Raw genomic sequence first — 25,577 nt, 5'->3', positions numbered from 1 at the left:
AAACAAAAATAAAGACGATGTAGCAATTTAAATCTACCCTATTGGGAGTCAGTATCCTCGTTGGCACACCACACGGTATCAACCTTTGATACTATTTATATCAGCTCAACCTCACCGCTATTAGTTATTGTTTGTTTTTGGCAAAAGGAGCTTATAGTCATTGAATAGCGAGCTATGAATTCTTATCCATTTTATCTGACTCAACCTATTTTCATTAAATGGCGTGACAAATTTTTAATAATATTCTCGCCAAGTGTCTCAAAAGTTGTCGACGTCTTCAATTTAATGTCGCCACGTCTACTTGCCTTGCCTTCAATCCAGGAGAGAAGCCATTACAGAGCTGCCCATCGTTGCTGCGCCGTCGTTGCCTTGTCTTGTTGCTACCCCATCCTCCATGGCCGGAACCAACCCTTCCGGCAGCGTCCAAGAAATGGGTTCTAAAGCGGAAGTGCCGGAAGGCTACATCCATAAAGAAAGGGATCGGGGTGCTCCGGATGCTCCATTAATGCAAGCTTCTGTCATTGATATCGCCCTCCTCTCAGCTTCCCCCAATTCCGGGCCGGAGCTGGAGAAACTCCGACATGGACTCCAGACATGGGGCTGCATTCTGGTTCGATTTCACCCCAACTTTCTGGAACATTTAGATTTTCTTAACCGAATGTTTCAAAAAATGATGCTCTGTTTCAGGGAATAAACCATGGAATGTCTCCTGAATTCCTGGAAGATGTTCGCCACGTAATCAAACAATTCTTTGCTCGTCCAATGGAAGAGAAGCTGAAATACTCCATGGAAGAAGCTGAGATTGAAGGATACGGCAACGACAAGGTTCTATCCGACACCCAAATTCTTGATTGGAATCATCGTTTGTTCCTCACTCTGTACCCAGAAGAAAGCCGTCGTGTTAAGCACTGGCCATCAAATCCTCACAGATTTAGGTAATTTTCTGGAATCGCTTTGAAATCATACAGTTTTGAATGGGATTGAAGAACATTCAACATTGATTTCAGGGAAGTTATTGATGAGTATAGTGCTAATATGAGAGTGGTATGCGAGGAAATCTTGAAGGCCATGGGAAGATCATTGGATTTGGATGAGAATAGCTTTGTCGAACAGTTTGGTGAGCGATTTGAATTGGCTGCACGCTTCAATTTCTACCCTCCATGTCCGAATCCTGATCTTGTTCTTGGTGCCAAGCCTCATGCTGATGTATCGGCCATCACCGTTTTGCTGCAGGACGAGCAAGTTGAAGGGCTTCAGTTCTTGAAAGGGGATGAGTGGTTCAATGCCCCGATACTTCCCGACGCGCTTCTCGTCCTTGTCGGAGATCAAGTCGAGGTAAACCCTAATTATAATTAGGTTAGATTTCAAAGTTTAGCTCCTTAAATGTGAGATCTCGTTGGGAGGGAACAAATCATTTTTTATAAGGGTGTAGAAACTTCTTTTTAGTAGATGCATTTTAAAATCTTAAGGCTATATTTGTTAGCGACAATTTTGGGTTGTTACAAATGGTATCATAGGCAGACACCGAGCGGTGTGCTAGTGAAGACGATGGGCCCCTAAGGGGGTGGATTATGAGATCTCACATTGGTTGGAGAAGAGAACGAGACATTACTTATAAGGGTGTGGAATCCTCTACCTAGTAGACGCGTTTCAAAACTGTGAGGTTAACGGCGATACGTAACGGGTCAAAGCGGACAATATCTACTAGAAGTGAGCTTAGACTGCTCCATTAAACTTTAAAAAGTATGTAATATGTAACCTCATAAAAATATTTATTTTAAAATTACTGTGAAACATGTTCGTAATTTGGCAGATTGCAAGTAACGGGATATTCAAGAGTCCAGTTCATAGGGTATTGACGAATTTAAAGAGCGAGAGGACATCTCTAGCCGTGTTTTACGTCCCAGATCCTAAGAAAGAAATTGGACCATTAGAGACGCTCATTGATGAAACTCAACCAAGATCGTACAAGCCTGTTAAGAACTTAGTTGACCTTTACTTCGAGTACTACCAACGAGGCCGAAGACCAATCGAGACAGCAAAAATCTAAATTTGGTATCTCTACAAACGAATGTAGGAATAAAATCTTATGCAATGGTAAAATTTGGTTGTATTTTAAATAAAACTTTGTTTGAAGTTTGTTGTAGAGACAAGAATGTGATATATATTTTCAAACACCGCTATTAGTTTAAAAGAAAGGTTTTGTTCCAAAATTGGGTATATGCAGATGTTTAACTTTTCAAATAAGACCGCTTTTAAGAAAAAAGTTTCTATCCTCTTATAAGAAATGTTTCGTTTCTGGGAGTAAAAGTTAAGGTATGAAAAGGTTATCTATCAATTGGGAAAAAGAGAATAACATTTGCAGTCTCATTTCACAAGATTTAACGAATATCTCTTCTTTTCTTCTTTTTCTTCATCAACAACCGATGAAAAAAGGTAAAAGGCTCTTCCACTTGAAACTACAAGTTTCTCAAAAGAGAATATCAATCAAAAGCTACAGACTTTAACATACAATACCAAGTCTAAAAGCACAGTGAAAATTTCGCGGAGGAGAGGTAGAGAGGTTATGTCAATGGAGGGGAAAGGGAGAGGATGGCATTCGAACAAAGATTCCTCTTGCTTTTTCTAGAGCTTGAAGAGAAGCCCACCGTGAGTGGCAAAGAAAGGAGCAAACACAAGGGACTCCACAGCCATCAGCTTGATGAGAATGTTGAGAGAAGGTCCGGATGTATCCTTGAGCGGGTCTCCGATCGTGTCGCCGATAACAGCGGCTTTGTGTGGATCTGATCCTTTCGGGCCGAGGGTTCTTGCATGCTCAGAGGCACCAGCCTATCCATAACACCAACTTGCTATTACATCTAGCACCATGAAATCATTACGACATTGTAAAGATGACTATGGGATTCGACATACCTCGATGTACTTCTTAGCGTTATCCCAGGCACCTCCAGTGTTGGATGCAGAGATGGCGATCTGCAAAACAAGAACCATCAGTTAGATGGTGGCACTATAAGGTTCAAGCAAAGGTTTTAACAGGCCATCACATATACCTGCACACCAGAAACAAGGGATCCAGCAAGGACACCAGAAAGAGTTTCAACCCCGAATAGGATACCAACAATTAGGGGTGTCAACATGACAAGGGCACCAGGTGGGATCATCTCCTTGATAGAAGCATCGGTTGAGATCTTGACACATGTAGCGTAGTCGGGCTTAGCAGTGCCCTCCATGAGACCTGGGATGGTGTTGAATTGCCTTCGCACCTCCTCGACCATCTTTAGCGCTGCACTCCCAACACTCTTCATTGTCATGGCAGAAAACCAGTACGGCAGCATAGCACCTACGATCAAGCCAATGAAAACTTTGGGTGTCAAGACATCAACAGAAGTGACACCAGCACGGCTGACGAAGGCACCGAAGAGGGCAAGGGACACAAGAGCAGCTGAACCAATGGCAAAACCCTGGAAAATGCAAATAAAGAATAAGCTACTACCGACTGCACAAATTGTGATAAAGAAAACATTACAATTGAGACGAAAAGAATAAATGAAAATACCTTTCCAATAGCTGCAGTCGTGTTTCCTGCAGCATCAAGGGCATCAGTTCTCTCCCGAATTCTGTGGCTCATGCCTGCCATCTCTGCAATGCCTCCAGCATTGTCACTGATTGGACCATATGCATCAATGGCCAAACCAGTAGCTATTGTACTCAACATTCCAAGAGCAGCAACAGCAATGCCGTACATTGCAGCAAAGGTGAAACTAACAAAAATGCTAACTGCAATTGCAAAAATGGGGATAATGACAGATTTGTATCCCAAAGCCAAGCCAAAAATAACATTGGTAGCAGCTCCGGTTCGGCAGGAATCAGCAACATCCTGCACAGGGCTGAAAAACCAAACCAAATTCATGATCAGATTTTATACAAAAGTAATTGAATCATTGAGAATCGACTAGGTAAATGCCCAAAACTCAATTACCTGTACGCATTGCTAGTATAGTACTCTGTCACAAATCCTATTATAAGCCCAGCCCAAAGACCGACAGAAACGCACAAGAAAAGTTTCCTGAATGCCAAATATTTTCTGGTGAATCAAACTGACAGTGATAAAGAAAAGCAATTGTAAGACAATAATTCAAGATGCACTAACCAGTTCTGTACAACTTTTTGAGTTCCAAAATTGAAAATGGTGAATGTTGATGGAACAGCTAGCCAAGTAACAATGGCAATTCCAAAGGTCATTAGAACAGTGGAAATTATGAGTTGCTTCTTCAATGCTGGCTCAATTTCCTTAACAGCCTTGATCTCAAAGAAATCAGTAGCAAATAAGGTGGTGATCAGGCAAACAAGGATACCCACAGAACTAACTATGAGTGGATAGAGCATTGGTGTCAGCTCATGGTTGTTGCCAAAAGAAGAGATAGAAGCAACAACAAGAGCAGCACAGGATGATTCAGCATAGGAACCAAAAAGATCAGATCCCATACCAGCAATATCCCCAACATTGTCACCCACATTATCAGCAATGACCTGCCAAAAGAATGAGTGATTAGATTCAAAGAGAAAAGTATCAGCACAAAATGAATTAAGAAAAGATATCTAGAGAAGTGGTCGTTACAGCTGGGTTTCTTGGATCATCCTCAGGAATGTTCCTTTCCACCTTGCCCACAAGATCAGCACCAACATCAGCAGCTTTAGTGTAGATACCACCACCAACTCTACCAAAGAGAGCCATCGAAGATCCACCAAGACCATACCCAGTGATAGACTCAAAAAGGCCACCCCAATCTTCGCCATAGTACAACTTGAAGACGTTAATGGCAATAAACAAAACCAAGAGACCATTGGCAGCTAGGAGGAAGCCCATGACAGCACCAGACCTAAAAGCAGTAATAAATGCCTTTCCAACACCTTTTCTTGCCTCCAAGGTGGTTCTGGCATTTGCATATGTAGCAATTTTCATTCCAAGGAAACCAGAAACCACTGAAGTAACTGCACCAAGTAAAAATGATATAGTGCTGAATATAGCCGTCGCCAAAGCGGGCTTGCAAATCTTTGTTTTGTCATAAGTGCACGCTTGAGGCTCAGTACTAAAACCCTCCACTGAGCCAAGGAACACGAAAATCAAGACTGCAAACAACACCATAAAGATGCCAACATACTTGTACTCCGTGAACAGGAAGGAGGTTGCCCCTAATACATCAAAACGTAGAGAGGTCAAGAAAAGGAATTCATAGACATATTTTCAATTTTTAACCCAAAAAAACAGAGTATTAGTTTATTTGCATACCATATATAAAAACAACAATTCCATAAATATCACACGGAACAAACAAGATATTAACGAAGAACCCGATGCAAAAAAACAGGGATCTCATGAACTTGAAAGAAGTGCTGATTAGCTCTAGATGTGGTGATGCACCTTCATCCTCTTCCCAAAAAAGGAACATTACAACCCAAACGTATAAAAAACAACACCCAGATATGAGAAAGTGCCAAAGAATCTGACAGTGCGTCTTCTTCTGTTTTGAATAAAATGAAACTATTTAACCATCATTTCCTAGATCTCTTCATAATTTCAAATCCTTGTTGTTTTCATAATCGGTTTGAAGATTCTTGAAAGAATTCATAGACAAGTGTATTACAAACATGATAACTATTCGTAATTAGTGGCTCCGTAAAGTATTTATGAAAATGCTATAAGACCGGTGAACGGACATCCAAACGTCTACTTCACTAAGAAGAATCCAAACTGAAATTAAAATCGAAGAACCATAAATCCCATGGGAGAGAAAAAGAAGATAAAACCTAAAGCGTTCACAAAAGGAAAAGACAAAAAAAAATATCCATAAAAGAGAAAAACAAAATCGAAGAATCATAAATCTGAGAATCCATCACCAGATCTAGCAATTAATAAGTCCTAATAAAGAACAAAGCAGAAAACAAATCTGAAATGAACAATAACGATAAGCGGTTTACCCTCAGAGATAGCATTCTGAATTTCGGCACACTTAATAACAACGTTATGGTCGTTGACTCCTTCTTCCTCCTCGATAAGGTAGTCGGAGTAGCCATTTTTAGCAGCGGCGGAGTTATTATGAGTGGAATCTCGACTAGGCGACAGCTTAACCTGAGAGACATAGTACCACTGCACCAAAGAGAAGACTATTCCTACTACAGCACAGACCGGGATGAAAATCTGAGTGCCGAGATCTGGAAGAATGGTGACGACGCCCATGGCGAAACACACACAGACACGAACCCCACGAAACGAAGGAGAAGGACGAAGAAACGAGGGTTTTGGTGGGGTGGTCGCACGGTGGGTGAATGAACGAAGATTTGAGGCTGAGATGTGTTGGGAGAAAGGGGAGCTGGTATTTATAGTATGTGAAAAAAACCGGTGAGAGAGAAAAGGGGATAGAATGTGCGTGTTCCGCGCGTGAACAAAGAAATGTGGCTAATTACAGCTCTGGCTTGTTTGGGTGACATTACTTCCTATTCCGGAATCCCTCCAAACTAACTCTTAACCCGATTAAGCTAATCTCCCTTTTCAACTCCCTTTCTTCTCTATTTTATCTTCTCTCTTTCTATTTTGGTCCTTATGCTCCTTATTTTTACTGCTTTCTTCTACTTCAAATATTTAATTATTACCCCTTTTTTTACATTAATACCCTTATAAAAAATTAATTTTATATCAAATAAATTGATAAAGTATATAGTAAAATTTATAATTTAACCCTCGTAAAAATTAGAGACTAATTGGATTTAGAATAAGTCGAAAGTATTTAATATAAAAAAGTATGGTTTAAAATAAAGCATTCCTCATGAAATTGTATTTTTTGTTATTTTATATTTAATATAATCTTTTTATTATTTAATATATAATAACGTGAAATCTAACATTTGAATAGTTAGATAGTTTAAAGGTTTGGACACCAAAATTAAGATAATTATAATTAAAAATAATTTTTTTATTAGTGTGAATTATATAAGACATTTTAAAATTTTAAGACTAAAATAAAATAAATCACAATAATATTAAATAACACCGATATTGATGGTTCTAAAGCTTAATCTTCTGTCCTAAATATAAAAACAACTATATTAATTAAAATAAATAAAAAATAAAAATGGTAATTATTTAAATCTATGGGAATAATATTGTTTAAATGGGTGGACCCACGTTGCCAGCTGTAGATCGAGGATGTTGGCCGTGGTTGAGATCTGGGAGGAGGAGCCACCGTAGCCCTCCGCTCTGTGCCACCGACATCAAACTGGGCCCCACCCACCCCGACCAGACCAACCATTAATATAACAGCTCAACCTTTCACAATATATATATATATATATATTATTTCTCAGTTTATATAATTAATGGGGAAATATCTCAGAGATTTGGAACGGAATTTATTTAATTAAATAAATAAGAAATACATCTGGCTTCTGAATCGAAGCGCACGTGGAAGGCAAGTGGGTCTGTGGATTTTTGTGTGTGATTTAATTTCAAACACGTGTGAGTTTTGTTTGAGTTGGTGCCGAGGACAATTCTTTTTGTTAAAAATATTATTACATAATTCACTCCAATAAATCTCAAATTTAATTATTATAAATATTTTTAAAATGAAATTAAACCTAAATTACAATAACCAAGATAATAATTTTAATATTTTTTATTAGGCTTTGGCTTCATTAATAAAAAAGTTTTTAAATACCCATTTTAATAATTAAAAAAAGGTAATGAATTGAGGAAAATAAAGATGGGAAAGACAAGAGAATCCTATGATTGTCTTGTTTGTTGTGAAATAGTTGCAATATTTTGATAAAAAATAATTAAATAATTAGAAAAGGTAGGCTTTTTTTTTTTTTTTTATACCAATTTTCTTTATTCCCACTTTGCCCTCAATTTTGGAACTCCATCCTTTTCCCCAACTTTCCCTCCAATTTTTTTTCCTCTTTCTGAAAATAATTAATAATTTAATCAATTTAAAATCTAGATTTTCATAAATAAATTTATTTAGATTTTATTAAATAAATTAAATAAATCTAAATAATTCAAACTTTATAAATGAAATTAATAACTCAATTAATGCTTGAATTTTTTTTTTAATAAATATTTATAAAATGAGATTTTGATATCAATTCAGTGGCATGGAAAAGCAGCTAAATATTCTTTAATAAACCCACTTTTTCATTTAGTTTCAACAAATATTCTTTAATAATAATTAAAGAAAAAAAAGTAGAAGGAAAACGACAAAGTAGAGAATAATAAAATACGTAATTAAATGTTAATAGTATTTAATTAAAACTTTAACCCTTAATCTTCTTCCCTAATTTAAGGCCAAGCTTGTCTTAATCTTATTATTAGTTAATTGTCTTTATCGTAGCTGTTGTTCCATTATTAGCTCATGGGTGGGCTAACTTAATTTTATTTAACTTTTATTTAATCTTTTATGTCTCCTCTAATTCAATAATTTTACTCTAATTGGAGATCTAAGTAAAGAAAAATTAGATCTTTTTAAACGGTTGGGGACGAGTTATATTTCTACTTCTTGGAACTAAATCTCGTTCAATCATTTATACCAATCTATTAAAATTATAATTTGTGTCTATTGTTTTTTGTTTGATACACTCTAAGCCAACGTTCCTCAATTTTCTCAACTATCAACTTCAAAGGGTTATTTTTATTGTCTTTCCCAAAGATAGTTGAACCACCCTCTTTAGAGAGGGTGGGAATGGATGAGAATTCAATTAGGAAGAGAACGGGAAACAAATGATGCAAAGATGTTTACTTTTTAAGATTATTTTATGATATCTAAAATAGCCCTAGCCTATCGAGAGACTGATGACAGTATATAACAGGACAAAGCAGATAATATCAGTTATTGGTGGGTTTGGATTGTTAGAAATAGTATTAGATTTAGGCATCATGCAGTGTGTCAGTGAAAACACTAGGTCTCGATGGTGAAATTCCACATTGACTAGAGAGTAAAATGAAGCATTGCTTATAAGAGTGTGGAAACCTCTCCACATTATACACGTTTTAGAATCATGAAGTTGACAATGATACATAATGAACCAAAACGAACAATTTCTATTAATGGTGGTCTCGAACTATTAGAATATCATAGAAAAAAAAATTGAACAGGTAAGAACCGTTCTTTTAATTTAATAATATCTATCAAATCTCAGACTTAAATATTTTTTAAAAAATCTAAATGGTAATTAATCATAGTTGAAAAGAATCACATACTTTTCTCCTATTACAAAAAAATAAATTAATTAATTAACTAAAAAAAATTATTGAATACATTTCCACGTGGAAATAAAGTAAAAATATCTATAATTTTGTTAAATAAAACATAATTAAAAGGATTTAATGTTTATTAATATTTCAAAGATTAAAGGATTAATTTTAATTAAAAAAATTGAACGATAAATAATGGTAAGTATATTTTAAGTCAGAAGCTTATAATATAATACTTATTATTATTTTGAACGAATTACTGGAGGATTATACTGAAGTTTTAAGAAAATAAAAAAAAATAATAATAAAAATAAAGAAAAGCTGATTCGGATAGAGATGCGTTTGGTTTACGCTCTCTCCATCTCGGAGTTGGTTCTATCCTGACAGGAGTTATCCGAATAACAATCGCCACGTCATTACACCGCAATTATTATTATTATTATTTATAATAAATGGAGAAAATGTAAAGGAACGGCGGAGACAAGGCTTATTATTTACATCATTAAAAATGGTTTGTTTCAAAACGCTGTCGTTTGTCCTTGTCTTGTCGGAATCACCACTCTCAACCTCGTCTCCACGGTCGTTGGAAAACCATCCCTCTCCTTTTTTTAATAATAATAATAATTATTATTATTATTTTATTACTGTAATTTAAAAACTTTTTTTTAATAGTCTGACATCTAATTGTTCACCCGAGTAAAAGATGTGACACCCGAGTAAAATAGGACTCCATAAATTAATTACGACTATATTTGAAGGATTTTGATAACAGAAAATAAAAAAAAAAAACCTAAAAAAATTGAAATATACGTCAGATTATTTTTAAAAAAATGTAAAAATATATGAAATTCCGAAGGCGGTACTGAATTTGGGTCGGGGAGAATGTGGGGCCAGTGAATTCCCAAAAAAAGGTATTAGGCTTTAACTGAAGAAGAAGCAAATGAGTTAGGTAGGAGGGAGAAGGTTGTAAATTCAGGGGTTTTTGTCGGTTGGCGTAAGGGCATTTTAGACTATTCATCTGTTATGCTGCCCAAAAGATAAGGATCCTATCCCTGCGTTTGCAGGATAGACCAGAACCAACGCACACTTGTATCAAATTGTTTTTTTAAAAACCATTTAATTTATTATTTTAATAAGTAATAAATGTTTTTTTTCTTTTAATAATATTACATTTTCATTTTAAATTGAAACCATACCATAGTAGATAATATTATATTGTAAAAGTCGGTATAAAGTTTTGGAATTAAATTTAAAATTTTGAATTTTTAAATAAATATTTTCAAAAAATAAATTCCCAAACAGCTCCAAGTTTATGATTACAATAATATAGCATGTCAATCCAAATTGATAACACTACATATTTTAAATTTTAATGGAGAAAAAAAAAATAATTTTTATAATAATCTAACCCAATAAATATTTTTATGTAATTCTAATTAGTAATGTTGGGCTTAATGCAGTAGGCCCAGCCCACCATAGGCCCAGCCCACCATAGTTAGAATTGTTGGATAATTTTCTTAATAATATTAAAAATATAATAGTCTTAGCTGGGGTTGTGCTACATTTTTAGGTTAGTCGGGTTATCAAACCAAAAAAATGTCAACTCATTACTCGAACTGAATTTTCAATATTTCAAAAATTCAACACAATTCAAGTAAAAAGACCATTCGGTTTGGTTTGAGTTGGATAATTCGAATTATTTGAAATGTTTCCTATTAACACAGCTTATAAAAACATACTAATAAAGAGAATAGTAAATAATAAGAGTAAACACAGGTTATCTCCGATAGGGGCAGGTCCCCACGAAGCCCCGTCAAGGGAATGATAAGAATGGAAAAGGGCTAAAAATCGAATAAAAATACACCAAACAATTGTTCTTTTATTTCCTCCTCGAATCGTAAATCCACAGCAACTGAAATAGCACATCCACTGGGTTTGTGTTTCGGCTCCAAAAAGGCCCAAAACCATTCATTCATTCATTCAATTTCAATTCAATTCAATTTTTAGATGCTCCCCACCACAGATCATCGCCTAAATTTAACCTCCAAATGATATCAATCCGCACTCTCCTCGCTTTATGAACAATCTTAATACTATGGGGAAGCGCAAGCCAGGCTCTGATCAGACCCACCACGATCGTCCTCATCATCTCTCCGGTATGTGCTTTCTTTCTCTGATCACTATCGTGCCCTGCTTCTGTTTGTAGAAATGCCTGAAAGGGATGATTCCTTTGCGTCGATACAGAGTATTAGTTCAGTGGGGTGTGGGTAGAGACCATGAATCGTCTTTGTTTTAGCTTGAAATTAACGGGCTGCCATCGGATGATATGGGTTTTGTATGTAATTGCCATTTTTGGAAGTTCATTTGGGGTCTATGAGAATTCTGTTCAAGAATGAAATTTAGAGAGTTGGGGATTGCTTTTAGAAGATACTGGGGTTGGTATGAGCCTTTAAGGACGCATTATGATTCAGAGATGTGGTTTGTGGACTCATCTCAGTCAATTAGCTACTTCAATTACCTTATGAAATTAGCTTTGGTTGCATGCATTTGGGTTTCTTTCTTTTGATTAAATGAAGATTGAGATGTGTTATTCTTAGATATCAAGGTGAAGTTGTGTCGATTTTATGCTTTAGAACTGATGACTGAGTTAATGTCAAAGCACACTTTTAGTCGACATGGTTCTCATTGAGCTTTCTCTCAAAGTTTTTAAAATTCATTAGGGAGAAGTTTTAATTCCTTTATAAAGAGCACTTTGTTCCCCTCTTCAACCAATGTGTGATCTCACAATCCACCTCCCTTGTGACCAACGTCCTTGTTGGCACATCGTCTATGTCCACCCCCATTTGGGACTCAGCCTCCTCATTGACACATTGCCCAATGTCTGGCTCTGTTACCATTTGTAACGGCCAAATATTGTCCTCATTGGGGTTTCCCTTCAAGGTTTTTAAAACGCATCTGGAGATGTTTGGCACATCGTCTCATGTCCACCCCATTCGGGACTCGGCCTCCTCACTGACACATTGCCCAATGTCTGGCTCTATTACCATTTGTAACGGCCCAAGCCCACTGCTAGCAGATATTGTCCTCATTGGGGTTTCCCTTCAAGGTTTTTAAAACGCATCTGGAGATGTTTCCACACTCTCTTCGCTTTGTTCCCCTCTCTAACCGATGTGGGATCTCACAATCCACCTCCTTTCGGCGCCCAGTGTCCTTGCTGGCATACGCCTCGTGTCCACCCTCTTGGAGGCTTAGCCTCCTTGATGGCACATCGCCCAATGTCTGGCTCTGATACCATTTGTAACGGCCAAGCCCCCTACTAGCCGATATTGTTCTCATTGGGCTTCTCCTCAAGGTTTTTAAAATGCGTCTGATAGGGAGAGGTTTCTACGCCTTTATAAAGAGCGCTTTGTTCCTCTCTCCTACCGAGGTGGGATCACAATTAATCTTACACGGTATGGAATTCCGATTTTCCTATGTTTTAAATGATGAAATGAAACATGTTTGGTACGTATGTTGCAGGTATAGTGCCATTTTCCAATCAAATGGATGTGCGGTCAGAAGAGGTTTGTACTCTTTTGTTTTCTTCAGTGAACAGGCAAAAGAATACTTCAATCCTTTCCATTTCTAGGGAAAGCATTTAAGCTAAGTTTTTTCCTTTTACTGAACCACAATCTATTAAACTTATGTTGCATTAAACCAGCAGGATCGGAGTCTCGCCCGTCCAATATTCATGAAACGTTCACGTCATCAGTATAGCCATCAATATTGTCGACGAGGTTCAACCAGTCAAGAAAATGCATCCACCTCCCGCGAAAATCGAGTTCGAACCATACTCGAAAAACGTCCCACTTTTAAATTTGCAGCTCACTGCAACTCAGAGTTTCCAGATCATATAGGTACCCTTTTTGAGTTTTGGGAATGAGAGTACTTTTCACAATGGCATAAATGTTATAAGATATTTGAAAATCCGTTCTTCGTGTATTACGTGGCACTCTCTAATTAGACGAAAAGACCTGAAAACATAAACAGTTCTTCTGGTTGGCTGACAAGTCATCTTGCTTTGAATTAGATATCATGTTCTTTGTGACATCGGTATAATGAATATCAGTCGCCTTCGCTTCTTCTACATTGACGATGTTGTTCTCCTTTTACATTGATTTCAGAGAGCAATGAGCGCACCTTCTTGAGGCCAGAAAGGATAAGGTACAATTCCTCAGGGAAGGATACAATTTCATCTCATGGAAGGAAAATAGTATGTGGGATTTGTCAAAAGCTGATGAGACGAAAGCTTTGCTTCCTCGGCAACACGTTGTCTTCCAGTGAACTTCCCGTTGCTGCGGTTTTGGTATGTGGCCATGTCTATCATGCAGACTGTCTGGAGAACGGGTCAAACGTCGAAGATAGAAGCGACCCCCGTTGTCCATTGTGTATGGAACCGCCTGCAAAAGTCGACGATTCAATCGGGCAGGAATGAGTTGAGTTGTACATACGTTATCGCATAGCACCAACATAGGAAATAGACATAGTGATAATGAGTCGAAAAATGACGACTTGTTTTGCATAGATTGCTTCTTGGATAGAACTAGATCGATAAACGCCATAAGCCCTTTCGGATTATTGTAGCAGTAGAGGATTTTAGTTGAGACATCGTTTCTTCTTGGATTATAATCAGACATCTTCACTAGTTAACAACTTTCCGAAGTAATGTGGCTTTGTTTGTTTTGGAAAATAAAGGAGAAACAAAGAAAGTTGGTTTTATTTAGATTTGGAATTTTAGACATTAAGAATAATCGAGTAATTTGAATATGTTAAATGGATACTAAAAAAATATTATATAAATTATCGAATGGCAATTTAACACCAATGATCGCATATATAGAAATTATCCAATTTGAGTGTCTATGTATTTTAAACTTTTATAATACATTGTTACTCCACAACTCCAAATGACCGCATAGCGCAGTGGATTAGCGCGTTTGACTTCGGATCAAAAGGTCGTGGGTTCGACTCCCACTGTGGTCGTTTGTAGTAATTTTATAGAAAATATGCAATTTAAGTGTCACTTTTTATTTTCTTTAAATTTTAAAATTAATTGTTACTCCAAATTTTCAAATGACCGCATAGCGCAGTGGATTAGCGCGTTTGACTTCGGATCAAAAGGTCGTGGGTTCGACTCCCACTGTGGTCGTTTGTTCTAATTTTATAGAAAATATCCAATTTAAGTGTCACTTTTTATTTTCTTTAAATTTTAAATTAATTGTTACTCCAAAACTTCAAATGACCGCATAGCGCAGTGGATTAGCGCGTTTGACTTCGGATCAAAAGGTCGTGGGTTCGACTCCCACTGTGGTCGTTTGTTNCATTGTTTTACTTTTTTTTTTTTTTTTTTTTTTTTTTTTTTTTTTTTTACAAAAATCATATAACTTAAACTTGTAATCCTACGGCTTATTCTCTTTCCCTATCCAAATAATAAAAAATTTGAAGTAAAGTTTTCCCAATAAATAAAAATGGTTATTGTTTATTTCCATCATATCAAAAGAATGAAACAAAAAGTTGTTTAGCTCTTTAACACAATTTCTTTAACTAATGTATGCTCAATCAACTGGTTACTATTTTAATTACACGACTTTAATTTATTTGATTCTAACGTGTAACTCTTACATCCAAATATAGACAGAGACGAGGAATTGATGAATGTTCATCCCCGAAACAAGTTTTCAATTTCTCCATCTGATTCTTCAATCCACCATTCAAGAACAGAACGCAATCTTGTCGCAGTTTCAGATCAAGGACTAGAACCCCATAAAACCTCGGCGATTATGGTGGCCGCTTCAGCATCAGAAACACAAGCTTTTCGAACTCTCCTCAAAATTTCAGGCTTAATGGCCCTCTTCTCACTCTTCCTCAACCCCTCTCCAACCTCCAATTGCACTGCAAATTTTGCCACACAGCTTGCAAATGGATGGCTCTCCAAGAACCTCTTCTCTCTACTTTCTCTTCTTCCCTCCACCTCGCCGGCAGCTACCTCTCTACTCTCCTCCGCCGTGTGTTTCCCCAATCCGATCAAGTCGCCGCCCAATTCTGACCTCTGCAACTTCACAAGCCTGTCGATCAAGTCCTTTTCCAGCATAGTATCTACAGTCTCTTTGCGGCCGTAATAGCCTATTTCAATAATGCAATCCATGGCTAAAACCCTAATTTGCAGGTCATGGCAATTCAATAAGCTTATTATTTTTGGTATGTCGCCGTTTGACTCGATTTCCTCCACAAGCGGAGACCTAATCAGCCGGATTAAGGAACAGAGGACTTTTAATGAGTGAGAGGAAGCCATTTGAACTAGCGCGTGAATTGTCGGTCCCATTAATACTTGACCGACGAATACGTCCTTGTTGAAACGGACCATAGCCCCAATCGCGTACGCGGAATGCTCCCGAATCGTTTTCGAGAAATTAGAGTCGCAAACGATCGATTCGAGCAATGAAAACACCTTAGATTTGAGCATGAGATCCTGTAGCTCGCGGTTGAATCCTTGAGCGAGTCGATTCTCGAACTGAACCAGTAGTTTAATCAATTCGTTCTCATCGTCTGAAGGCTCTTTAAGACCTCGAACCAGACTCTCCAAGCTCTCGCGGTCAATCCAAGCTTGAATCTCCGCCTCGATTGAACCGGCGACTTGAGATACCGAATTCGTCGCGAAACGGCGGGTTAAGAACGACCTAAGGCCGTAACCTCTGCACTTCTGAAGCGTCTCCACCAAGGCTTTTAAGTTCCCAAGGTGCTGAGCGAGAGTCGAGAGATTCGGATCACTGGAAAGGATTTTATCGGATTCAACCTCGAGCTCGAGCAGAGCTTTAATGGCGGGAGAATTGAACTTCTCGGAGCAAGGACTTGGATGTGCTTGCAACTCATGAGAAGCTTGTTTGAGCGCTTCGAGAACTCTAAGAACTCGCGGACTATCGTCCTTCTTCGGAGAATCATCCATGGCACTGCTCCTTCAAGAACGCGAATGAATCGATTCACAGTGAACGAAAAACGGAGCGAGTTCCAATTCTGGGCGCGGATTCTTCGAGAGAGAACGATCTCGCGCTCCCTCTCTTCTCTGCATACAAACAAAACAAACGAACTACAATAGAAAGCCAAGGAGTTGGACTTCCCTTTTCTCTTTCGCGAAATATATATATATTTTAAAATTTATTCAAATAAAATAAACATATTAGCGCAGTCTTGCAAATAATCATTTTAAAGTAATACTTTAATTAATTGAGAATGTGGTCAATATCAAATAAATAAAAGGCGTAATCAATATGTTACTTTCAATTATATAATTAAAAAAAAAAAGACCATCTAGTTTGATTATTTTAATAAAATAAAATCTACAATTATAGTCTTAATATCTATAAAATTATATGCGGAGAAATCAAAACTTAAATATCTTTTTTTTTTTTTTAATCAATTTTTTATGAAGTGCTCGAGTCTAAGGATGTTCACGAGGTGGTGAGAGGATGGGAAGCCTTTTCCTTCCCTATCTCTACCTCCTATTTCATTTCTGTTCCCGCTAAATTTCTAAATTATTTTTTAAATCTTCGGTTTTTACAAATTAAATTAAATGAAACATCTTTTCTCCAATTACTACAAAAATTGCCTATGCCTATTTAAAAAATATATATAATAATAATAATAAAACCACAATTTATATGGAAAATGGTAAACAATTATTTTCTTTTAAATATTTTAGTACACAGATTCCTTGCAATTGCAATGCAACTTCGTTTGTTGTACCAATGGCAATGACAAGATTGGTAAGAGCACGGCTACTCCATAACGTGCCCGCCACGTGGCTTTAAAGTAAACACATCATTTTTTATAGCAAACTAATTTGACCTAAATTAACTTCGATAAAAAAAAAAAAAAATCAAATTAATATTATAAATTAGGTAATGTGTGAATACCTCAATCAGTAACATATTAATTAACAATTATGCGTATTGAAAAATGTTTAATATCTGATTTTTCTTTTAACCTAGATACCAAATTTGAATAATATATATATATATATATATATATATATACCAGCATAATAATTTACTAATAAAATTTTCAGTTTAATAAAGGAAAATTTTGTCATTAATAATTTATTGTACGACTCCCGATGGTGACGTGGACTGCTTCTGTTTTTTAATGCACAAAAATTGGTCACGTGACGCATGGGCTGACATCAGCATATAAGGTTTACACGTGGATTAAATCTGGTGGTTTTCTGACCAGGCTTTGTTGCTGGACCCATTTCTGCATGGGCTGTATTACTTGATTGAACACGATACTCTCCACAATTGGACCATAGGTTAATTGTAATATTAATTCAACATATTTTATTATATTTCTTTATTATTATTATTATTATATGAGATTTTCATCATCCAACACCTCCCCTCGAACAAAGTACGTCTTCCCTTAATTGAGTCTCAACTCCTTTGGAGTCTTAGTCATTTTTTACTTCCTTCGAGGAGACTACTCCTTTTCTGTTGGAGTCTTTGTTCGACATTTGAGAATTTACCAATCTATTAGCACGACTAAGTTTAGGGCATAACTTTGATGTCATATTAGATGAACACGATTTTCCACAATGGTATGATATTATCTCCTTTGAACATAAATTTTTTACTTTTGAGATTCCCAAAAGATCTTATAAACCTAACAAAATAGACAAGAAATAATATTTTTTCGCTCGATTAATAAATTCAAAAAAATATGTAAATATAATTAGTTTTTATAAAAATAAAAACTATAATATAATAATTTATAAATAAGTAGAAAAATAGATAGGTTGGATGATGAAAGTAACATGGAGACTTTTTAAGAATATTCCGCCAAAGGGAACGGGATAAGACGTTGTTCTAACATACGCCACACCAATCGTTTTTTCGCTGCTAATTTACGCATAAGCGCTTTTCCAGTCTTACAGTTTCACCTTCAACTCAACGATCCAGCCATTGGAGGATCTTATCTCTTCTTGTTGCGATCTAATCCAGCGTCTTTACTGCACCTTCTTCCACTCTCTTCCTTGTAAATGTTCTCAGGTTATCTCCTCTCTCTCGCACACAACTGATCACGCTCGTCATTCGCAGGAAAATGATTCAGATTTTTGTTATCTGTACTGCACTGTCTTTGCGTACAATCTGATTTAAATTTTCTTTGTGATTGATTTCATTTGTTAACTACTGCTGGATTTCCTGCAAAGTGAAAATATGTTGTGAGTTTTTTGTCCATTTTGGATTTTTGGATGTGAATGAAGAGTATGCTGCGGATGCTGCCATTTCGAGGGGGAAATGTTACAGGTGGATGCGAAATGGAGCTAGGTTTGAGTTGTGGTATTATGAGGATTTGGAATTCGTTATATGAATTTCGTGATTATATGAATTTGTGCATTGCTTTGTGTGGTTGAGAATTTGGACTTTACTAGTCTTTCTGTTGATGATTACCTGGTTCTATTTCTTCCTTCTCGTTGTCTGAGTTTGATTGTAAAACTCGTTTCCTATCTATGTTTAATGTAAAATTTGGATGTAGGCTTGATTTTAAAAGTTTCTGCTTTCGATGTCATTAATCACTCTCCTTGGGATCTCCCTTCTGTTTTTTTCTACGTTCTCTTTCAATCATATATTAACTGTTGAAGCTCTTATCCATGACGAAAGTTTTCTTTTTTGTCTTGATGCAGTTGATTGACTCACTAATCATGCTGGGAAATTCCAAGATGCAGTGCTTGTTTCTTCAACTTGTGTTTGCTTTGTGCATAGTTATTAGCTTCCTGAGCTTTGGGAATGCAGGGATCACCAGTACATTTATTCGATCAGAGTGGCCATCCACTGATATGCCTCTTGATAATGAAGTATTTGCTATTCCTAAAGGTTACAATGCCCCCCAACAGGTAAGTTTTTGATATTTTCTGTACTAAATTTTATGTTGTGTAATATAATGGTGGCCATTGACTTACTTAGTCCATCCTTTTTCTAAAGTGTCTATGGCCGAATATGTTACCAGCATAACTAGAGATCAAGAATATTTGCATTCTCTCTCCTTTTACCCCCATTGCTTTAATACTTTTTTTCTGTGCAGCATGTTATTATAATCCTTTGCCATATTTCTGTGTGACCCTTTCCGACGTTGATTGTTTGGTTTTATGAGGTTTCTAGGGAAAATAAAAGGATTTACAACTTTATCTAAAATTGTTATCATAATTTTCTTTTTCCCTGAAGTGAGGATTGGATGGGAAAGAATAAACAGTCTGAAGAATAGACTCGAGTTTGCTTTGGAGCTACTCTTGTTCTTTAACTGGGCACTTTATGGAGATTTATTTACTTTTACAGAATTGGAGTTGTGACTTCCTAATGTGTTTCTACTATCCGGACAAATGTAACACATTATCCTTCTTATTTTCTGTGTATTGTTTCTCGTGGAAGTGTTTTTTTTTTTTTTTTTTCCCTTTCAAAGGATAACAAGGATATTGATTCCCATCACTTCCTTGTAGGTGCATATCACCCAGGGTGACTATGAAGGCAAGGCCGTTATTATCTCATGGGTAACTCCTGATGAGCCAGAGCCCAGTAGTGTACAATATGGTACGTCAGATAAAAGCTATGAGTTTACTGCAGAGGGAACGGTGACAAACTACACCTTTTATAAATACAAGTCTGGTTACATTCATCACTGTCTTGTTGGTGACCTCAAGGTAACTGAATGTAGTTTTGTGATCGACTGAAATATGAATCTTACTTACAGTTTCAAACTGGTAACTGCATATGGGAGTTCAAAGATTAATTATCACGCATACAAACTTCTTTTGTGTATCTTGACTTTCATTAGGCTCTCCCTCTCACTGATGCAAATGGTTTTTCGTCTAAAATTTGACACAAACTCATGAATTTTTTTGACGTGGTCTCTTAGCTGATTTGACATGCCATATATGTGTGTGTATGTGTGTGTGTGTGTTTGCTTCCTACATTATTGAAACTCTCTTCCTGTCTTGACTCGACGCACACACTGTCCCTCTGAAAATATGTTTCACTGATGAGTTTAATGATGTCCCCTTCATCCAGTACGATACCAAGTACTACTACAAGATTGGGAGTGGTGATTCTTCTCGAGAATTCTGGTTCCAGACACCCCCAAAGGTTGATCCAGATGCTTCTTACAAATTTGGAATAATTGGTGAGCGAAGCTCTCTTCTATGTAGAGTGTACTGATGTTAAGTATGTGTCGAGATTTTCTTCATAACTTAATTGTTATATGGTGCAATGTTAATTGAACCATCTGTATTACTTCAACATTTTCAATAAAATAAAAAAGGAAACAGCTCACAACTTGATTTTTTTTTTCCCGCAATCTCAATCCAGCAGAAAGTAAGACGAATTGTAAAATTTGTAGCTTCTACATTTTTTTCCTTTTTGTCTTCCAGTTATATGTTTATATATGATTTTCTTGGATTGGGGTCTTGTCCGCCTCAAATTAAAAAGGTGAGATTTGAGTTTTTTCTTATTTAAAGCTGCGTTAAATTTTAGTTTTGTGTTTTTCCTAGATTTCTAGTTTTAATTTTCAGCGTTAATGTTTTATTTGTTTCGCTTAAGTAAGATATAAAGTTCCATTTTTTTTGGCTGTTTTTGAACTTTTAATGTTGTTTTAAGTTGTAAGTTTTTAATTTTTTTTAAATGATCGGGTTCATTCTTGTAAGTTGTACTTATATAAGGGTGAACTACCATATAAAGTTTACATCACCGTTTTTTGTTTTATTTCGATTAGTAGTTATTTATTTATCTATTGGAATCCACTCTTTCATTTTTTTCCATTTCTTAACTTTGTTCAACAAACATTGAAATTTTTATTGTTGTTTCTACAATACTTTTTTTATCTTTCATTGTTCCTCAACAGATGGGTTAGGTACTTTAATGTTCTTACATGATACCATATGAAAATGAATATTAGTTATATGATTGTAGAATTTCATTCATCGTGTTTGCTAGAAACTATTATTAAATGATAAATTAACTTTTCGACATTCAAGTTGATGAAACTATGCTAATAACAATATCTGTAATAAAAATTCATTAATATATTAACTTTTTGTTTTTCGAAATTTATTGCTTATTGTTAGCATTTTTTGTTTTTTTTTTTTTTTTTTTTTGATAGGCGCTTATCCTTAGAAAATTATTTTCATGGTTTTATGTGATAAGTTATTGATAAATCATAAATCATAAACAAAAAGTTACCTTTAAATTAATAAATGGGGTTGATCATGGAATTAATTAATGTCAATAGTGGCTTAGAAAATCAGTGCTTTCTCCTCTCAAATCACTTTCATAGATTATATGGCATGTGCCTGGCCCCCATCCCCCTCTGCAGTCTCCCCAAAGAAAAAGAAATCTTTTGTTAAACTAACCAAGTGCGCTGATTCTCTTTTCCTCGTATGTTTCACATCTAGTTCAATCTACTTTTGCATCTGGTGGACTTAAGGTCATTTATTCTGTCCGCATGCTTCAGTACTAAATAGCTATTTTATGCTCTAGGTGATCTGGGCCAGACGTTCAATTCTCTTTCTACTCTTCAGCATTATATGAAGAGTGGAGGGCAGACAGTATTGTTTGTTGGAGATCTTTCTTATGCTGATAGGTATCAATTTAATGATGTTGGTCTACGATGGGATACATGGGGTCGATTTGCGGAGCAAAGTGTAGCATATCAACCTTGGATTTGGTCTGCTGGAAATCATGAAATAGAGTACATGCCTTACATGGTAAAAATTTTGAATTTTTTTTTTTTTACTTCTTCTACATGTGTAAACATGTTAAACCATTTGAGGATTCAATCATTGAATAATATAATTTCAGTTCTAACTCAGTAATTATATAATTTATCCATACTTTCCTTGTTTGATGTGTTTGCACATTTTCTTCGCATTTAAATGTTTATAACGAGATAATTCTTCTATGTGGACATGTAAATATTGTATTTATGTTCTGTGTAAATAAATTATCTTCTGAATTTAAATACTGAATCTGCCTCTGACTTGCTGGCCTGGAAAATGGAAAAAAAAATGTTGTCTTGCTAAATCAGAACATATGTTGTTATATAATTTCCTAAATGTTTGTTATATAAATTTCCTAATAAAGTTCACTCAGCTTTACCTTGGAATAACTTGATGTTTATTAGCTTCATTAAGTATTAGTCAATTAATTGTAATTCTCGTGCTTTTTTCTCTGATAGGATTCCTTACCTATTTATTTTTCATTTTTAGGATGAAGTTGAGCCTTTCAAATCCTATATTCAACGATATCTGACACCTTATTTAGCATCCAACAGCAGCAGTCCTCTTTGGTATGCAATCAGACGGGCATCTGCTCATATTATAGTGTTATCTGCCTACTCTCCATTTGGTAAATACTAAATAACACATTCTTGCTTTGCACGACAAGTTAAGCTCTTTAGTAGTTTCTGCTTTTCATGTAGGAAGTTCTCATTCCTTTCATTGCCTTTTTATTTATACATCAACATTAGGTTTGCATGTTAATTACTAATTGCTACCAGAGTTGGAGATCGAGAGAATTTTTAATGAACTTTTCCTTTCCTTTCTTTCCTTCTTTTTGGTTGTGGGGGTGTTTGGGTCCCTGTAATTGTACCCTTACATGACAGTATTTAAACATATATTTGAGAAATTGGGAATATACGTTAGAACATCACAGGGCGTCAAATTTTGGAAGAACTGTTTGTGGAACTCTTCCTTTTGTCTGTCCTTTGCATGTTGATGGTATTGGAACTTCAATTGGTTCTAGAAAGTTGTTCACTGCATTGACCGAATTTTGATTGTCAACATGACCATCAGTATATGTCAAATGTCAAGTACGTGTGATTAAGTTATTGAGCTGTCGAGTTTAAGAATTTCCCAAGCAATGTAACGAGTTGTTTTATTTAAGAATGTTGGGGCCAAAATTTGCAGTTCTTCCCTAGCATTTTGTAAGGTCAATTTCTCCAAAAAGAGTATCAATTCAAACATTCAACGTGAGAATTAACCCCGTTTTCCTCCATGTAACTGCAGTATGCGTAGCGTAGTTCAGTCTAGCTGTAAAGTAAACCAAAAGAAATTTAACATTTTTAGTTTCAAGCTAATTTGAACGCATAAACAGGCACTTAGATAAATGATCTCATGTCCATTATCCCATCGTATCTTATGTTTTTCTTTAGTCAATCTTCAAGGCTGCCGACTTTCAAATTTTGCCTTCTTAGAAACTTTATAATTATTTATTTTAGTGAAGTACACACCTCAATGGCACTGGCTTCGTGAAGAGTTGGAAAGGGTTGACCGGGAGAAGACGCCATGGTTGATTGTTCTTATGCATGTTCCATGCTACAATAGTAATGAAGCACATTTCCAGGAGGGTGAAAGCATCCAGTCAGTATTTGAAAGTTGGTTCGTGACGTACAGAGTTGATGTTGTCTTTGCTGGCCATGTCCATGCTTATGAACGATCGGTATGTTGCTGTTTCCCTTTTGTGCCGTATGATGATATGCATAGATTGGGATATTTTCTTTCTGGTGTGCAACTTTGTTAAATAAATGCTCATGTTTACCTTGTTGCTTTGTTATAATGTCATTCAAATTTCTCGTTTATATCTCATATCTTGATGCTATTGGAAATTGACATTCACAAAATGGTATAGTTGATAAACAAGCAAACTTCATTAGGCAGGCAAGGTTTTACTCCCATACTTTTGACCAAACATGTTATAATAGATTATCCAATATTTGTCAGAATCTGGAAGGTAAAATTTTAAGTAAGATTGCATGCTGTATCATAATCTGCATGTACATTATTATACTTAGACAATATAATCAACTAACCTCAATCATTAGCCAGTATAGGATGAAATTTTTGAAACAAGTTATTGAGTTCTTACTCCACAAAAAGCACAGATTCTGATTTATTCTGTCTGACTGGTGGTGTTCGAATCATGTATTTCAGAGGTCATCATATAGTGCTTCCTTCTCTGTCAGATAGATAGGGTGGTCTGCATATTTATTCCTCCCGTATACTTAAACAAATGCGTACACTGTGAAGTTCATGTCACAAACACACCGTTTTCTCCTATTACAATTGTCGCCTATTTGGATCCAAACTTTAATTTTTCCTCTTTTCCTTCTTAATTTTAGTATCGAATCTCAAGTATAAACTACAATGCAAGTGGTTACCATGACACCGTACCAGACAAATCAGCTCCTATATACATTACAGTTGGAGATGGTGGTAACCAGGAGGGTCTTGCTGGAAGGTAAACTGGAGCGTTCACTAAATTTGCTCGTTGATATCAGTTTACATTTAAGATTCAATCTGTTTAACGTGTGTTATGGTCTGTCCGTCTGTATCAGGTTTAGAGATCCACAACCAGAATACTCAGCATTTAGAGAAGCCAGCTATGGGCATTCAACTTTGGAAATCAGAAATAGAACTCATGCATTGTACCATTGGAACCGAAATGATGATGGGAAAAAAGTGGCAACAGATGCATTCGTTCTACGCAATCAATACTGGTTAGTGTACTTTTATGTTATGATGATTCCTTTGTTTTTTTTTTTTTTTTTTTTTTCTTCCTTTTTAAATGAAAATTCAAGCAAAGAGACGGATTAGAGGAGGAAATCTCAACTCAAAATGAGTCAAAAACAAAAACCCTTATAAGAAGGGCTTCAATCAATTAGAATTACAATTTAATGCTAGAAGCATGCTATTAAAGCAAGCTTATATTCCATATTAAACGAAACAAATCAACAATAAACATTGATATAGTTTGTGTAGTTATTTGCCATTGATCATTACCACATGTTCGTGTATGCAGGGCTCATAACCATCGAAGGAGAAAACTGAAGAAACATATTCAGATGGTGATTCGTGAGAACATGACCGCCTGAGACTTTTAATATGCCTGTCTTACAGTCATGGTTAGCTCTGGCTTTTCAAATGGATTCATTCGCATGGGAATGTTGTTTGGATGGGATCTCAAACAGTTTATTAATGCCTCATGTCTGTACTTTTATATGTTATTTCTAGCAGGCCGGCCTTTGAATTGAACAGTCGACGCCAAGTGGCTGTTCATATTACTTCGAAGGCAACTTACCAATGTTTTGCCTTCGATTCCGTGTGATACTTTGACTGAAAAATGAAAATAACTCAAATCAATCGGTTACCATAAAGATGTACATAATTTTCCCTTCAAATTAACATATTATATATATTATAACCAAAGTTTTAATTGTATTTCTAGATTTTGAAAAGTTTCATTTATCCCCTAAATTTTGA

The 25,577-nt window shown here is 35.9% G+C and overlaps 4 protein-coding genes and 3 non-coding genes across 8 annotated transcripts; 6 read left to right on the top strand and 1 right to left on the bottom strand.

Annotated features, from left to right (window-relative positions):
* The first annotated feature begins 265 nt into the window (after positions 1 to 265).
* LOC111485225 (probable 2-oxoglutarate-dependent dioxygenase ANS) lies at positions 266 to 2,175 on the top strand. The gene is made up of 4 exons (XM_023132014.1): positions 266 to 610; positions 688 to 935; positions 1,008 to 1,335; positions 1,814 to 2,175. The coding sequence occupies exons 1-4, from the start codon at positions 395 to 397 to the stop codon at positions 2,048 to 2,050; spliced, it is 1,029 nt and encodes a 342-aa protein (XP_022987782.1). The 5' UTR covers positions 266 to 394; the 3' UTR covers positions 2,051 to 2,175.
* Positions 2,176 to 2,317: 142 nt separating this feature from the next.
* LOC111485119 (pyrophosphate-energized vacuolar membrane proton pump) lies at positions 2,318 to 6,370 on the bottom strand. Its single transcript, XM_023131844.1, has 8 exons — positions 5,980 to 6,370; positions 4,619 to 5,193; positions 4,151 to 4,530; positions 3,980 to 4,066; positions 3,557 to 3,887; positions 3,051 to 3,461; positions 2,914 to 2,973; positions 2,318 to 2,829 (listed from the first exon to the last, which is right to left on the bottom strand). Exons 1-8 carry the CDS (start codon positions 6,236 to 6,238, stop codon positions 2,626 to 2,628), a joined length of 2,307 nt encoding a protein of 768 aa, XP_022987612.1. The 5' UTR covers positions 6,239 to 6,370; the 3' UTR covers positions 2,318 to 2,625.
* A 4,776-nt stretch (positions 6,371 to 11,146) lies between these two features.
* Positions 11,147 to 13,933, top strand: LOC111485281. Of its 2 annotated transcripts, none has more exons than XM_023132105.1 (4): positions 11,147 to 11,400; positions 12,764 to 12,807; positions 12,948 to 13,140; positions 13,408 to 13,933. In XM_023132105.1, exons 1-4 carry the CDS (start codon positions 11,322 to 11,324, stop codon positions 13,716 to 13,718), a joined length of 627 nt encoding a protein of 208 aa, XP_022987873.1. In that variant the 5' UTR covers positions 11,147 to 11,321; the 3' UTR covers positions 13,719 to 13,933. The 2 variants fall into 2 exon arrangements, with proteins under 2 accessions (XP_022987873.1, XP_022987872.1); XM_023132104.1 differs by having other exon boundaries at positions 12,945 to 13,140.
* A 259-nt stretch (positions 13,934 to 14,192) lies between these two features.
* Positions 14,193 to 14,266, top strand: TRNAR-UCG. Its single transcript has one exon. It is a non-coding gene; the product is annotated as a tRNA-Arg (tRNA).
* A 92-nt stretch (positions 14,267 to 14,358) lies between these two features.
* TRNAR-UCG lies at positions 14,359 to 14,432 on the top strand. Its single transcript has one exon. It is a non-coding gene; the product is annotated as a tRNA-Arg (tRNA).
* A 91-nt stretch (positions 14,433 to 14,523) lies between these two features.
* On the top strand, positions 14,524 to 14,597 carry TRNAR-UCG. Its single transcript has one exon. It is a non-coding gene; the product is annotated as a tRNA-Arg (tRNA).
* Positions 14,598 to 18,168: 3,571 nt separating this feature from the next.
* On the top strand, positions 18,169 to 25,410 carry LOC111485181 (bifunctional purple acid phosphatase 26-like). Its single transcript, XM_023131939.1, has 10 exons — positions 18,169 to 18,321; positions 18,957 to 19,166; positions 19,767 to 19,967; positions 20,335 to 20,446; positions 21,799 to 22,025; positions 22,527 to 22,665; positions 23,537 to 23,757; positions 24,437 to 24,555; positions 24,653 to 24,814; positions 25,117 to 25,410. The coding sequence occupies exons 2-10, from the start codon at positions 18,975 to 18,977 to the stop codon at positions 25,187 to 25,189; spliced, it is 1,446 nt and encodes a 481-aa protein (XP_022987707.1). The 5' UTR covers positions 18,169 to 18,321; positions 18,957 to 18,974; the 3' UTR covers positions 25,190 to 25,410.
* The last annotated feature ends 167 nt before the right edge of the window (positions 25,411 to 25,577 follow it).

Source organism: Cucurbita maxima, unplaced genomic scaffold (assembly GCF_002738345.1).
Source record: "Cucurbita maxima cultivar Rimu unplaced genomic scaffold, Cmax_1.0 Cma_Scf00010, whole genome shotgun sequence".
Lineage (NCBI taxonomy): Eukaryota > Viridiplantae > Streptophyta > Magnoliopsida > Cucurbitales > Cucurbitaceae > Cucurbita > Cucurbita maxima.
The sequence above is the reverse complement of the archived record's forward strand: the minus strand, read 5'-3'. Positions and strand labels throughout refer to the sequence as shown.